The sequence below is a fragment of the Hippocampus bargibanti genome, linkage group LG06 (assembly GCF_051943395.1).
Source record: "Hippocampus bargibanti isolate YZ-2025 linkage group LG06, ASM5194339v1, whole genome shotgun sequence".
NCBI classification, from domain to species: domain Eukaryota; kingdom Metazoa; phylum Chordata; class Actinopteri; order Syngnathiformes; family Syngnathidae; genus Hippocampus; species Hippocampus bargibanti.
The window spans coordinates 9,057,618-9,072,500 of record NC_142739.1 but is presented as its reverse complement, the minus strand read 5'-3'; the positions used below and the strand labels follow the sequence as shown (position 1 = coordinate 9,072,500).

The window sequence follows — 14,883 nt, the reverse complement described above, 5'->3', positions numbered from 1 at the left end:
CCTCGCCACTCCCATCGCCGCCACGTCAGGGACTGCCAGCCCAGCATGCACGGCAATCAGACACACGAGAGCTTTCGCGCCAGCAACTACAGCAGTCTACCAGTGGCGCAGTCCAGACTGATCGTTTACAACCTGCCTAACCGTGTCGTGACTGGTAAGAAATCGGGCGATGGTCCAGACACAGCTGCGATAGGTGAAAATCTCCTTTGGAAAGATCATACTATACACTTTCAACACATTCATACATATTAAAAATATATATTTAAAGCATCTTGCTCTCTGTCACCTGACACCTGCTCTCTGTCTCTTGCTATTAATACATGAAAAACAATTGGTACCAGACAAAACAAAACCTTATTTATTTATTTATTTATTTATTTATTTATTTATTTATTTATTTATTTATTTATTTATTTATTTGTGTGTTTATTAATTTATTTATTTGTGGATGTATGTATTTATTTGTGTATGTATTTATGTATTGATTTATTGATGTATTTGTATTTATTTATTTATGTTTATTTATTTATGTATTATTTATTAGATATATAATTATCAGTATGTATCTATTTATTTGTTTTCATAGTTATTTATTTATTTAATAAATTATTTATGTATATTATTTATATATTTATTATATTTATATATTATTTTATTTATGTCATTACTTCTATTGATTGATTGATTGATTGATTGATTGATTGATTGATTGATTGATTGATTATTTTCAGGTCACTTTACGGTAGTTCATGACCCCCTGAGGACATTGTCAGTTCTGGAGCCTGGCCAGTCAGGAGGCTGCAGCAATTTCCGCTTGTCCTCTGTCGCAGAAACAGCCCGGAACGGCGGCTGTCTGTATGCGCTGAACGCCGGCTTCTTCAACACCCATACGGGGGAATGTTTGGGCAATGTGGTGAGCGACGGCAGGATGGTGCAGGACAGCGGCGGCGTGCAAAACGCCCAATTTGGCATTCGGATGGATGGAACCCTGGTGTTTGGGTATGAGACACTGTAAAACACAGAACAAGGGTTGAACGATTGAGCAGAATAATGTGATTGCAATTTTTCATCTTTGTTGTTTTTTTTTTAAAGCAATCATTATTTTGATAAACAGTATCATAATTTGTATCCCTAAATTGCTTGGATCTTATAGGTTAGGCAGAATGTAGAATGTAGTAGTAGTAAAGACAAAGGCAAATGAACCCTTTAGTTTATATCTACCGCACTCTCCTCTAATGTACTGTACTGTAAACTGGAGCTGCGAACCAGCACCGGTCCATTGATCATTTGGTCCCGGGCGGCCAGTGACGTGCGGTGAGGTTCATGGCTGGTGAGGCACTGACGTCATCACAGTCAGATTTAAAAACATATGAACTCTACAGAGTAGCTTATTCACCATTTGATTGGCAACAGTTACCATGTTTTGTTTAAAATGTCATGTCAGCATTCTTTATATAAACTAGCATAGAAAACAAAGAATGAAAAACCTTTACCTTTACTTATAAATGAAGTCCATGCGTCGCTCCTTCTGAAGAAAGGCATCAATAACTTTCAGTTCTTGATGCAACAGTTTTGTCTCTCTATTTCTTTCAATTTTGATATGTAATCATCCATTCTTAAAATAAGGCCAAGCAACATGAAAAAATGACTGGATGTTTGCACTTAACTTGCTTACTGTTTACTTTAGCTTGCTCTCACTAATTCTATTATTGTCCAGCCGAGGAGGCGCGAGAAGAATCTCTCTAATCACCAGCGCCCCCTGTCTTGAGGCAGGATAACTGTGTGCCTCACCTATGCACACAATTTTGATGAAAATAAAATAAACACTGTAGTACAGTGTTTATAATGTAAAGTGACTCTACATTATATACACCAGCAAAACTGTAGAAATTTAGTTCATATACTAAAAGTGTTTGAACACTTTAATAGCGTGCGGAGGGAGCGCAATGCGGTCTCACTGCAGAGCAAGTCAGCTCAGTTAGCATAGTGATTGCGCAATCCATGGTGAGGCTCAGCCGGCTGCTGCCTCACTGCTCGTCTCTACTTAGTATTTGAATGGTAAATGTGAAAATTCAGCGATTTTGAAAAAAAAATCCAAAAAGGGTGAAGATAAATGGAAAATAACATTAAAATAGAAATCACTAAATAAATATAACGGTTTAATTTATTCATTCATTTGATATTGCCATGATGACAGGTGAGGCACGGCCTCCCCTGACTGCACGTCACTGCGGGCGGCACAGAAATAAAAAATAACTGTAATTACTTCTTACTTTTATTTCTTTCAGATCATGAACAATTTTATTTTGAAAAACTAGCGGATCCTCTTTTACATCAGTCTACACTACAGTATGTCACTCTTGATGCTTCTCGGTCATGTGATAGGTTACGCTAAAATGAAACTGGCTTGGAAAATGAGTCAAAAAAAAGAAGAAGAAGAAACGTCTTTGGAAAGTTTATCTGGGCAGGCGGAAAAAGCTCAGCTAGGAAACAAAAGATTTTTTTCTTACACTTTTATTTAAACAGAAGATTTTTCGGACACTTTTATTTGCGTTGTATTTTTATTTTATTTTGAAGTCACATTTAAAAACGTTACAATCACGATCAAATGGTGGCCGGATAGGACGTTGCTCGTGTCATGATTCATCTCTATTATTATATTTAAAATATATCGCAAGCAGGTCGAATGATATTATATTATTATGTATCAGAATCAGAATCAGAATACCTTTATTCGTCCCGCAATGGGGAAATTTGCAGTCCACAGTCCATCGCAATTTTAAAGGCTGAAAATTTCGCCTGACATTAAACCGGTCCATGAGGCAAAAAAGTGTGTGGACTGCTGCCGTAAATCTTCACCCGTACCATACAAAGTACCCGTAACGCACAATATTGACATCATGTTTGGTCTTGAGGCACAGACTGTACCCTATTTATAGCATATTGATTTTTTTTTTTCAGTTCAGTCAGTCACTCTTCTGGCCGTTTGCAGGTATCTGTCCCAGGAGGAGGTTTTGGAGCAGTCCAATCCTTTTGTCCAGTTAGTCAGTGGAGTGATGTGGCTGCTCAGAAACGGCGAAGTGTACATCAATTCCAGTTTGAAGGCCGAATGCGCCGAAAAGCAAGAAACCGGTACGGACGTCCTTGCGGTGTCATGTGACAACGGTGGTTGGAGCGTTTCTGAAGCCTGTGTTGTGCTTCTGTGCTTTGGCAGGCTCGTTACTCTATTTCACCAACGTTCGGTCAGCCAGGACTGTGTTGGGTCATGATGCCGAGGGCAGGGTGATCTTGGTCCAGGTGGATGGACAGACAGGAGAAAGAGGGTGGGCGATTTATTAAAAAAAATGCTACACACAATCGCATCTCTCGTTTTGATATTTAGTGGACCCTTTGCTCACAACGTTCCCTTTCTTGACAGAATGAACCTTTGGGAAATGGCCGACTTCCTGAAACAAAATGGAGTCATCAACGCCATCAATATGGACGGTGGCGGGTCATCCACCTTCGTGTCCAACGGCACCTTGGCAAACTACCCAACGGACAAATGGTAGCCGGTAAAAATAATTCTCTTGCTGCAGTGCGAAATTATTATCCTGCCTTCTAAATGTCATCGCAGCAAATCAGACCAAAGATGGCGCTGCGCTCGGGAAGTCTCCACCATCCTCTGCGTCCATCCGCCGCATTGCCAGCCATCGGATTGCGGCGGACACGGACAATGCGTAGACGGATTATGTCGCTGTCGGGAGGGCTGGCGAGGCCCCGGTTGCAACTTGACAGTGTGTCGGCTGCCATCTTGCGGCTCGCACCAAGTCTGCACCGACAGTAAGTGCCACCCGAGACGCGTCTCGTGCAATCTGCGTCCATTTTAACTCATTCGCTGCCATTCCTGAATTTATCAGAATACAGAATCAGAATCAGAATACCTTTATTCGTCCCGCAATGGGGAAATTTGCAGTCCACAGCAGCAATTGAAGAGGGATGGGGTTGGGGTGGGAGTGAAAGGATAGAAAACAAGATATTCTAAGCATAACAAAATAAAAATGTCAACTGTATACTGTGCAAATGTAGATGTGCAAAAACCGTTCTATAAACAAGACTGTACATAGTGCAGAATCAAGAAATGCATTTAGATATATTGCAACAACCCATATTTACAAGTGTCCAGTTTTTTTTTTGTTTTTTTCACATGTGATCATTGGGAATTGTGAAGCCTGACAGCAGTCGGTAGGAACGAGCGGCGGTACCTCTCCTTCTTGCAGCGCGGGTGTAATAGTCTCTGGCTAAAGGAGCTACCCAGAGCTGTCAGGATGGGCAGGAGGGGGTGGGAGGGGCTGTCCGTCATAGCTTTTAGTTTAGCTAGCGTCCGTCTGTTGCCCACCTCCTCTAGAGAGTCCAGCGAGCAGCCCACGACAGAACTGGCCCGCTTGACAAAGCGCTCCAGTCTTTTTCTGTCCCGGGTGGTGATGCTGCCTGACCAGCAGACAATGCCATAGTGGATGGCTGATGCCACCACAGAGTCATAGAAAGTCTTTAGGAGTGACCCCTGAACTCCAATATTTGGGAATTGAAAAGTGTGACGTCGAGCGTCATTCCTGAATTTGTTCTTTTTTTTTTTTTTTTTTTTTTTTTTTGCAGGGGTGCCAATGAAGTGCTGGTCAGGCCTCTGGCAATGTTTTTTCATTTCCATGAACGGGCAGCATTTGCCTTTTATTCATGTTGGCGCTTTGTTAAAGCACTATATATATCAGTATTGTATTGTATTTAGTACAGCCGCCCCCATTTCAAGCTCAGATAACTCCCGACCCAAATAATCTAGGAATTAACTCTTTTTTTCTGATGGAAGAAGAGCGTCTAAGGTTTCTTACGCTGAATTGAATGTTTATGGAGTCCTAAAACTCAATATTCTGTGAGTCCTGCAATTTGAGTGAAAGTGACAAAAACCCTGGCACTGGAGTTGACACTTTTTTGCATATCGTCTGGCAGTGAATGAGTTAAACATAAGGCGTTTCTGTCATGTCGCAGGGGGTTGCGTCTGCGATGCCGGATGGAGAGGCAAGAACTGCAGTCAAGGTACTTCGAAACACAGACGGCACGCACAACTTTCACACATAAACTGATTGCACTTGCTAGCAAAACTGTTCATTGTTTTTATTTGCTATCTAGCTGGCTGGCTACTATCTAGCTGGCTATCTATTAGCTATATGGCTATCTAGCTGGCTGGCTTTCTAGCTAGCTATATGTTAGCTATCTCTTAGCTATCTGAATGGCTTGCTAGCTATCTAGCTGGCTATCTTTTAGCTATCTATTAGCTAGCTAGCTCGCTTTCAATCTATTTGGGGTCTTTCCAGGTTGAGTGAACGCTGGCGCGTGTGGCTGCCGCTGCTCACCCACAGAAAAACGTATCCTGTGATTTTAAAGTGACCTTGAGTTTTGAAAGGTGCTTATAAATGAAATGTAATACTATTATTATTATTATTACAACATGGATCAAACGGAAACTGATTATAGTAATTATAATAGGAATAATAATAATAATAATAATAATAATAATAATACATTTCATTTGTTAGCGCCTTTCAAAACTCTCAAGGTCACTTTTCAATCACAGGATAAATTTTTCTGTGGGTGAGCAGCGGCAGCCACACCTGCCAGAGTTCACTCAACCCGGAAGTAACTCAAGTAGATAGAAAGCTAGCTAGCTAATAGATAGACAGCTAGGTAGCTAGATACCCATATAACTAATAGATAGCCAGCCAGATAGCTAATAGATAGCAAATTGATAGCGTTAAAACTCAGCATGCACATTTATGCTTGCAAGACGAGCAAAGGAGCTGAGACAAGCTAATGTTGACATCGCTGAAATAAGTCAACTGTTAAGTGTTTATTTTTTTTTTCCCCCAGAATGTCTGCAGGGTTTCTACGGCAACGGCTGCAATCAGACATGCTCCTGCATGAATGGCAGTTTGTGCCATCACATCCACGGAGGCTGCAGCTGCGCTCCAGGGTTCTCTGGAATAAACTGTGAACAAGGTACAAGAGATCAAATAAAGCGCCGCAACTGAAAAACTACGTCGGATCCCGCAAAGGCCCAACATTACCTCAGGAGGATGTGTTGTGTTCTTCCCACATGTGACAAGTGTGTCTGCAATTGTTGTCATCTTTCATTGTCGCAGATGGACACTTAAAGGGCAAAGAGGGGGAGAAGGAAACTCGTTATCTCACAGAGTAAGTTGAGAAACAAGTCTTATTTTGAAATGTCAAATGTGCCGCTTGTATTGTATTGTATTGCAACATTTTTAGTAATTGGAGGGGATGTTCTAAAAAAGGACTTTAGAAATACGACTTTTTTTTAAATAGGCATACATCTATCATGTCGTGGTTATTTTATGCAAAATTCACTGCAAAGTACTTTGGTGCAGTACCAGCTCCTCATGAAGTATTTCCCCAAAATCTGTTTTTTTTTTTAGCTGAAGAAAAGAGGCCCATTAAACATGAAGAGATACTATTTTTGATTTTTAAAAATAAAAGAAAATCATTGCCTTGATTGTGTTTTTTTTTTTTTTTTTGTGAGTGGGCATTTTTCCTTCTCTTTCCATTTTAAATTTACATGCTGTTTTCCTTATTCTTATTACATTTTTATATTCTTTGGATTGGATTGGATTGGATATACCTTTATTAGTCTCACAGTGGAGAAATTTACATTTCACAGCAGCAAAGTGATGAAAGGAATGAAAGTAGAAAAATGAAATACATGAGCTGCTAGAAAGGCAGCCACTCTCGCAGCGCCTTCTTGAAGTCAAAAGAACAAAAAAAAAACTAAATAACAAATAATATGACAGCATAGAGACAATATGACAAAACAAAGACATAGAGAGACATTCATTCTTCAGGACTTGCTGTACCCTCTTTGTGATGACATGAAGCAGTTCTAGATGAAAGAGGAGAGGATCAAAGCGTCTTTCCACCAGTGGATCAGGGACATCATGGTGGAATGTGCACGTCGACTACAAGCTAAATGTTGAAAGCAAACACGCAGCTGTAGCATCCATTGACGAAAAGAGATTGTCTCACATCTCCTGTTCCACATAAATCTGCTTCAATTCCAAGCCGCAACAGTTCCACATACGCATCGGCGCTCTGCGCTGACGCTCCTTTCTACTTATCGCGGGTTCCTCAAGCCATGCATCCATCCAGCCGCAGACTGTCCTATAGCACTGATCTTTCTGCTAAACAAAGCGGGGCTGTGAAGATGCTGCCCATTACAGGCGCAAAAAAGCACAATGGCCCCTTTGGTGTCCAGCGATGGCAGTCGAATGGCACAGACATTCCTCCCATTCAAAAACAGTACTGGCATATTCATGCTGCCGAAAAGGCACAACCGCTCAGCACAGTCTCCTCCTTGATGAATGTCGTGGTCAAAAATGCTGAAAAACAATCTGTATCCGTTCCACACGACACACAACAACACAAAGTGACAAAAGAAAACACAAAACAAGACAAAAACAACCAAAAAAAGCAAGGCTCATGAGAGCACTTGCTGACGGCTGCCTACTCGGGCGCCATCTTGGACTTTACACTCCAAAGTACTTTTTTTCCACATCCCTTCACCAATGTTCTTTCTTTTTGCTATTTATTTATCTATTTACCTATTATTTATTTATTTATTTATTTATTTATATCTATAGAATCAACTTTAAACATGTTCTTTATACATTTAAAGCTATCCATAACCTTGCCCCCCCTTACCTATCTGACCTTCTTCAAATTTCTATTCCCTCTCGTTCCCTCAGGTCCTCTTCCTCCCTCCACCTCTGTATGCCCTCGTGCCCGTCTCAGCCCGTCCCCAAACTCTGGAACTCACTCCCTCCCAACATTCGTAACATCGATTCTCTTCCCACCTTCAAAACCCATCTCAAAACCCACCTATTTAAAATCGCATTTTCTTTGTAGCTCTTTCTCTTGTTTCTATTTATAACTGTATTTTATCTATTGTATTCTATTTGTGATTGTATTTTATTTATTATAGTACCTATGCTTGTCTGTGACTATAAAGTGTCCTTGAGACAGTGTCTAAAACTCATGACAAAAAGTTAGCGGACACGCGTTGCCTGCCCCATTTTTCACAACTTGAAACACAATAAGACGACAAATCGCAAAAAGACCATTGTTGTGAAGTATAAATGATTTTTTTAATTAAGGAAGTACCTACCACAAATGCTCCCTTGCTTAATTTATGGTAAATATCCCTTGCTGAAGGGATTTTACCATAAAGTTTTACCAAAAGTTTGGATCGAGGGATGACTTTCAATAGATCGCAGCGATCGAGCTGCTCTGCTACTTACGACACCCTGACCCAGAATCAGGTCGTTTGCAGGTCATTTAGCACCGAGTCTTTGATACGCATGCGGTGTTGGTAACAGGAGAGGGTGCACCCGTCATCCGGGCGCACCCCAGCCCAGGGTCGCCCTTGGAGGGAAAAGCCGAAAGGAAAAGAAGAATCCCTTGCTGAAGATTTTGCTCCAGTTTTCGTTTGTCATCATGGTGGACAATGCAATGTCTGCGTTGCGTTGTCTGCTCGTAAAAGTTGACGTAAACGTTGTACGCCCCGGGTCTCCGGGCAGACGTTATTTCAAACACTGCTTGAGAGCTTTGAAAGGCGCTTAAAATGACATTTATTATTATTATTATTATTATTATTATTATTATTATTATTATTATTATTATTATTATTATTATTATTAGTTTTGATCTATTCATTTATTTATTTCTAGGTTATATATTTATATAACGTACTTTATATTATGTACTTTATATTTATTTGTTATTTTTTTATTTATTATTATTTTTTTTTTTGCTGGTAAATTTGCCATTTTTTAATTTAAAAGGTAATTGAATACATTGACAACTGAACCAATAAATGGCAGTATTATTTAAAATGTATTATTTGTTTTCTTTTACTTTTTTTAAACCAATATCAGTTTAACAAGATTTTGGAATATTGACTAATTTTCTCATAGCCATGCTACCTATTTTTCCTCGAATTATTATTACAGTGTGTATATATATATATATATATATATATATATATATATATATATATATATATATATACAGTAAAGTCTCGTTATATCGATATCGGATATATCGATAGTCCCGGTTATATCGATACTATTTCTATGCGCGCACGTATATATATATTTTATATACTCCCTTGAATATCGATATAACGAGACTTTACTGTATATACAGTAAAGTCTCGTTATATCGATACTTTACTGTATATATTATATCGAGACTTTACTGTATATACAGTAAAGTCTCGTTATATCGATATTCAAGGGAGTCCGAAAAAATATCGATATAACCGGGACTATCGATATATCCGACCCTGTTTGCATGTAATTTTCTCCGTGCGCGCATAGAAATAGTATCGATATAACCGGGACTATCGATATATCCGATATCGATATAACGAGACTTTACTGTATATATATTTTTTTAAGAACAACTTTCTTCCTTTAACCCACCATCCTTTGTAAATGTTATCTGTTCTTTGTCTTCTTTCCAGAACAACTTGGCTGACGCTCACTATCATCCTGAGCATTCTGCTGACGCTCAGCCTTGTGGCTCTTGCCACGCGGTTTTGCAGGCGATCAACGGCGAGCCGGACAAGTGTCGACTACACATACCTGCCTCTGACCGCCTCTGACGAGGAAATGCCCAACGGCGAACGGCCTGAGAAATGTGATCCGGATTGTCCAAACTCTCTGGAATTAATGGAAGCCACAGCGAAAAGAGGGATGTTCTGCTGATGTTTCAGACACTGGTCAGTGGCATAAGGTCTCTCTCTAGACCCCCCCTTTCTTTGGGCAATAGAGATTACATGCAGCGCTTTCTTTTCTTCCCGAAATAGAGAAGAGCACACTTGCAGACACATTCCAGAAATTGTCAGGTCAATGAGCCGGCACAGCTTGTTCGTCTGAATAAAACTTTAAAGGGCAACCAACGTCACTTTTTTGTTTTTTATAACTGACATCAGAAAAACGTTTTATAGCATCTAAAATACCCAAAACATGCAGTATGATATTTTTATTCAAATGCAAAACACCAATAAAAATGACTTAAAGTGTCCAAAATCTCCAAAAAATTGAGCTGCGAATTGGGCATTTTCAGAAAGTCCCGCCCCCAGTTCGTGACGTCACGCCAAGACGTCTTGCATTGCTGGAGAATCAAAACAATGGCTTCAGATTCGGAGAATATGCTTTCTTGTTACACATCCAGTTATGAATATGATTGAAATAGTTCTGAAGAGGAAAGCGTACATGTTTGCAATCGATTAAAGAATTTATTCCGTGTCATTTTGAGGCAAACGGGCAGGGGGGAATGTCTCACCCAAAAAGAGGCAAGAAAATGGCCACCGAGCTGTGAGGAATGAATCAGCCCGTTTCCACAGGCCGATGTCCTTTCTGGGTGAGGGGCGTTCCTCCAGTGACGTAGGACGTACGTTTTGAATAGGACTCGTCACCAACTCAAAAATAAGACTTCCTGACTGTACAGCGCGAGTCTTAAAACGTAAAATATAGCTATATGCGGTGGAATCTTATTAAAATACACCTAGTAGAAGTCATTTGAAGCCATTTTACAAATTATGGACACAACTTGTCCGGAGACGTTGGTTGTCCTTTAACTTATGAATGATCGCTTAATTTCAACTTAATAAGTTTAAATGTTTGTTTTTCTTGCACTGAGTTGGTTCTCCGAAATAAGCGCTGGTTCATTTGAGGGGTAAGCACAGTATGATTGAATGTAAAAATATCTTTTCAATTTATGAACAACTGTGAAAAAATATTTATGGTATGATAGCAATATTTGGTGAACGCCTAAGAAAGGAATAGGGACTTATTTTTTCCCTCTGGTCTGTTGTCAATTTGTTTATTGTGACATTCCAGTTGACAACAGCCAGAGGGCGCCAAATATTCGAAAAAAACAAGCTCAGTGCAATAACTATTTTGCCATTTTTTTAAATCGTTCTTATTTCTTCATTTCGTTTGTTACTTTTACCTTTATTTTATATTTTCCTCCATTTGTTGATGCCATTCCCTTTTGTTCTTTATTTATCTTTTGTGTTCCATTTCTCTTATTCACTTTATATTGATTTTGTTTGGATTTATTCGTTTCCTTTTTTCCCTTTATTTCAAATGTATCTTTTTTTACATAAGTATTTTACTTTAGCCCCACCCCCTCATTTTTGTCTCCTTTATTCCAATTCTCTTGTTTTTTTCTCCTTTTCTCAATAAAAATGTGAACGCCCAAAAATATTTTTATATACGTATGTTGCATTTTATCATGGTTTTCCCACATTTTGTTTTTCCCCCCTTTTTATTTTTGACATTTTTCACTTTTACCCCCCTTGTTTTTTTTTTCATATCTTACATTTCTTTATTTCCTTTATAACATAAGATTCAGAATAACAAAACACAGTATCGTCAAATTAAGTAGGCAATACATAAATAAATAAATAAACATCTAACCCCTGATATACAAAATATTACAAATGTTTTTGAAATTATATGTGTGTCAGGAAGTGCTTCTAATGAATTGAAAAAAAAATAATTACATAGGACATTGTGCATCTGTTTTTGCATGTTTGGTTGGATTGTTGTTGAGAAGCAAGCAGACTTTGTTACGAGAAGGACTTTGCCACTATTTTGAAGTGAATCAATCTGATGCAATACCATGCCGGAAGTGCACATGTGTGTGTGGGGGTGGGGCTGTTGGACTCCCATGGTGTGTGTGCTCCGTATTTTTGACTCAATACTCCACCCAAAGTATGAAACTTTGTGTAAATATGTCATGACAATTATATGGAATTGTGGAGACAAATGAAGAAAGTCAATGTAAGAAGCCGAAGTATCGCATGGTACAATCAGAGGTCAGTGTGTCTCATCGGCAGCGCCGCCCATATTACCCTTCAGCATGCTGACGTTAGGGTATGGGAAGGTCATGACCCCGTGGGTATTCCCGTGACAGAAAGAGTGCTCTACTCCTTTCCAGCAGCTCCTGTATTTTGTTTTTCTACTTCTTTCTTTCCTTTCTTCTTCCTTTCATAACTGCTGCTGTGTTACTTCCGGATAGAGTGAACGCTGGTGCGAATGGCTGCCGCTGCTCACCCGCACAAAAGAAGAAAGTAAAATAAAAAAGTTCTTATCCCATGACTGTAAAGTGTCCTTGAGAGTTTTGAAAGGCGCTTAGAAATTAAATGGATTATTATTTTTATTATTATTATATTACTCCCCCATTAGCGACTAAAGTATCAATACTGGCTGCCTTTCCAGTAGCTCATGTATTTTGTTTTTCTACTTTCATTCCTTCCATCACTTTGCTGCTGTGAAATGTAAATTTCTCCACTGAGAGACTAATAAAGGCAAATCCGATCCAAAATCCAATCCAATATATAAATATACTGTAAATCCGAATAAAATAAGAAATTAAAATCCCCCCGAAAAAATTCAGGGGTTTGGCAAAAAAGTAATAGCGAAATATATATATTAATCAGAAAATACAATACATGAAATAAGAAAAGAGTAAAATCCCCAATAGTCAGAAGTACAGAAATCATTGCAAACCAAGTAACACCAGTCAGAAAAATGAATTGAATGTTTTGAAATGAAAACAAATAAAATAGATGAAAATTCACAAATCCAAAACCAGAAGTCTTTTCTTTTAATAAACCCAAACAAAATGCAAATAAAATGCAAATTGAATAAAAAGCTCATAAATCCATTAATAAAATATTTGCAAACTTGGTGAGGATGATTTATTCAGAAAATGGATAAATGGATGAAAACGCCTCCATGGAAATGGAGAATTTGTATTATTTTGATATTATTTTACATATGTTTCTCAGCAAATAAGAGGTAAAAATAAAAACAATAATCAAAAGAATCGAGCATGTCAAACAAACCTAAATAAATATTTTTACGTGCTTATAGACTTTAAAAAAAGTGAAAGTTAGGTTAGATTATATTAGATTCCACATAATTTGTCTCAGAGTGGATAAATTTACATTTCACAGCAGCAAAAACAACATAGTGAAGTACAACTTTATTGTCAAATGTGTCAAATATAAAATAAATACAATGCAATACAAAACAAAACAATTCAAATGCAGATGACAGACATAAAACGGAAGTGTGATCGCAGCCAAAGAGTTACAGCTGTTTCTCATGTAAACATTTCCAGATTGCCTGGTGCCTTGTTTTTTTTTTTACACATTACCTTCTAGTCTGTCTGTTCTTTCTTCTTTTTGCGAACAAGACCACCAACACCAAAACCGATGTGAATCAACATATCTGATACTTACAATATGACGCATTGCATAATGTCGTCAGTTGAGAGTTGATTTTTTTCCATACTGTACGCCTTGTGCCCTTTCCCAGTAGAGCACAGTCAAAAAAAAAAAAACAAAAAAAACCACTAGTTTATTGACGTGCTACGCCGTTGTGCAACAACGCGGGAAAACACGCTTATGTAAAGGCAAGCCCATGCAACCTCCACATATGGAGGAGGTTGTTTACATTTGTTTTGCTGGAACGCTGACACACTGCTCCAGACTTGGGAGGACATTTTGTTCGTTGCCAAGCCTTGAACAACTTTTGTGCTCGCTTGAGATGAAGAGGGAAAAATACTTGAATGCATTTTTTTTAACGGCTCAAGACCCCTTTTCAAATGACATGTTTTTGTCACCTAAAAAAAATTATAAGAATTCACACTTTTTGTTCCCAACAAGTGACCTAAAGTGACTCTTCTGCTGGAACCTGGGCCATTCACAAAGTGCAGGGAATAATTAACAGCTTAAAAAATAGCAGTCAACGTATTCACACTAAACCTTAGTGTCACCTCAAAAACATCCAAATAAATTAAGAGAAAAATATCAAGAAAAGCCTACTTGAGCATCTGAGCTTTATTTGCTTAGTCAGGGGCAGTGCCAGGTGAGGCTTGACTGGCAATTAACATGAGTTTGACTGTAATTGGTCAATTGGGAAAATAACCCCATGTTAGTTGTTAGGGTGTGTGGACTTGTGCAACTACATGATCTCTGTTTGTTCTCAACGTTTTTCTTAAGTTTGTGGTACATTTAATTGGAGAAAACATTTTTCTAATGAGTTATCTTCCTCGTCACTTCCTCACGTTACATATGTCACTACCTCACTTTACATACGTCACTACCTCACTTTCCATACGACACTACCTCACTTTACATACAGAAATTACATGTATTGTCTGTTGTCAATTGTATGTCTTTTTTAGCCACCTTATAAGTGCCTTGCATGTCTTGCACGCTGGGTCCGAGAGGACATTAATTTCATCTGTGCTGTATGTCATGCATATTAGCATATTTGACAATAAAGCTGACTTTGACTTTGACTTTGACTTATCTTGGTCTCATTTTTCTGATGTCACAAAAAAACTAGCATTTGAACAGGGGTGTGTTGACTTTTTATAGACACTCACTGTATGTTTACAGTATTTTCATGAATGTCACCATTTAAAAAAATGACTAACATTTCGAATGAATTTAATTTTTATGAATTCATTTCAATCGTACTACTTTATTTGTTTGTATTCATGCCACTTGTTTATTTTACATGTAAAATCTATCACTTTTTTAATGTTTTAAGATGAATATTTCACACTGGTTATTAGTCCTGTGTATTTTTCCCTCTGTAATACTGTACGAAGAGTAAAATAAAAATACATTATTTTTCATTGTATTATTTACAATAATTCTATGAAGATATTTGAATTTAAAATAACTATGACGTGAATCACCAATCATCCATTTACAGAATTGTGGATTAAAGAGTGAAGCAATCCTCCCGG

The 14,883-nt window shown here is 38.3% G+C and overlaps 1 protein-coding gene and 1 long non-coding RNA gene across 2 annotated transcripts in view; one reads left to right on the top strand and one right to left on the bottom strand.

Annotated features, from left to right (window-relative positions):
* nagpa (N-acetylglucosamine-1-phosphodiester alpha-N-acetylglucosaminidase) overlaps positions 1 to 14,427 on the top strand; it is a 16,542-nt gene extending 2,115 nt beyond the window's left edge. Inside the window, exons 2-11 of the mRNA XM_088999228.1 lie at positions 1 to 154; positions 732 to 999; positions 2,993 to 3,132; positions 3,215 to 3,323; positions 3,419 to 3,547; positions 3,617 to 3,822; positions 5,023 to 5,070; positions 5,902 to 6,030; positions 6,174 to 6,225; positions 9,569 to 14,427. The exon at positions 1 to 154 is cut by the window's left edge and continues 70 nt beyond it. Of these exons, the coding sequence (XP_088855354.1) occupies positions 1 to 154; positions 732 to 999; positions 2,993 to 3,132; positions 3,215 to 3,323; positions 3,419 to 3,547; positions 3,617 to 3,822; positions 5,023 to 5,070; positions 5,902 to 6,030; positions 6,174 to 6,225; positions 9,569 to 9,812 (1,479 nt within the window). The 3' untranslated portion in view covers positions 9,813 to 14,427. The remainder of the gene's footprint in view (positions 155 to 731; positions 1,000 to 2,992; positions 3,133 to 3,214; positions 3,324 to 3,418; positions 3,548 to 3,616; positions 3,823 to 5,022; positions 5,071 to 5,901; positions 6,031 to 6,173; positions 6,226 to 9,568) is intronic.
* Positions 5,883 to 9,829, bottom strand: LOC148896334 (uncharacterized). Its single transcript, XR_016115376.1, has 3 exons — positions 9,690 to 9,829; positions 6,099 to 6,180; positions 5,883 to 6,019 (listed from the first exon to the last, which is right to left on the bottom strand). It is a non-coding gene; the product is annotated as an uncharacterized LOC148896334 (long non-coding RNA).
* Positions 14,428 to 14,883: the final 456 nt, after the last annotated feature.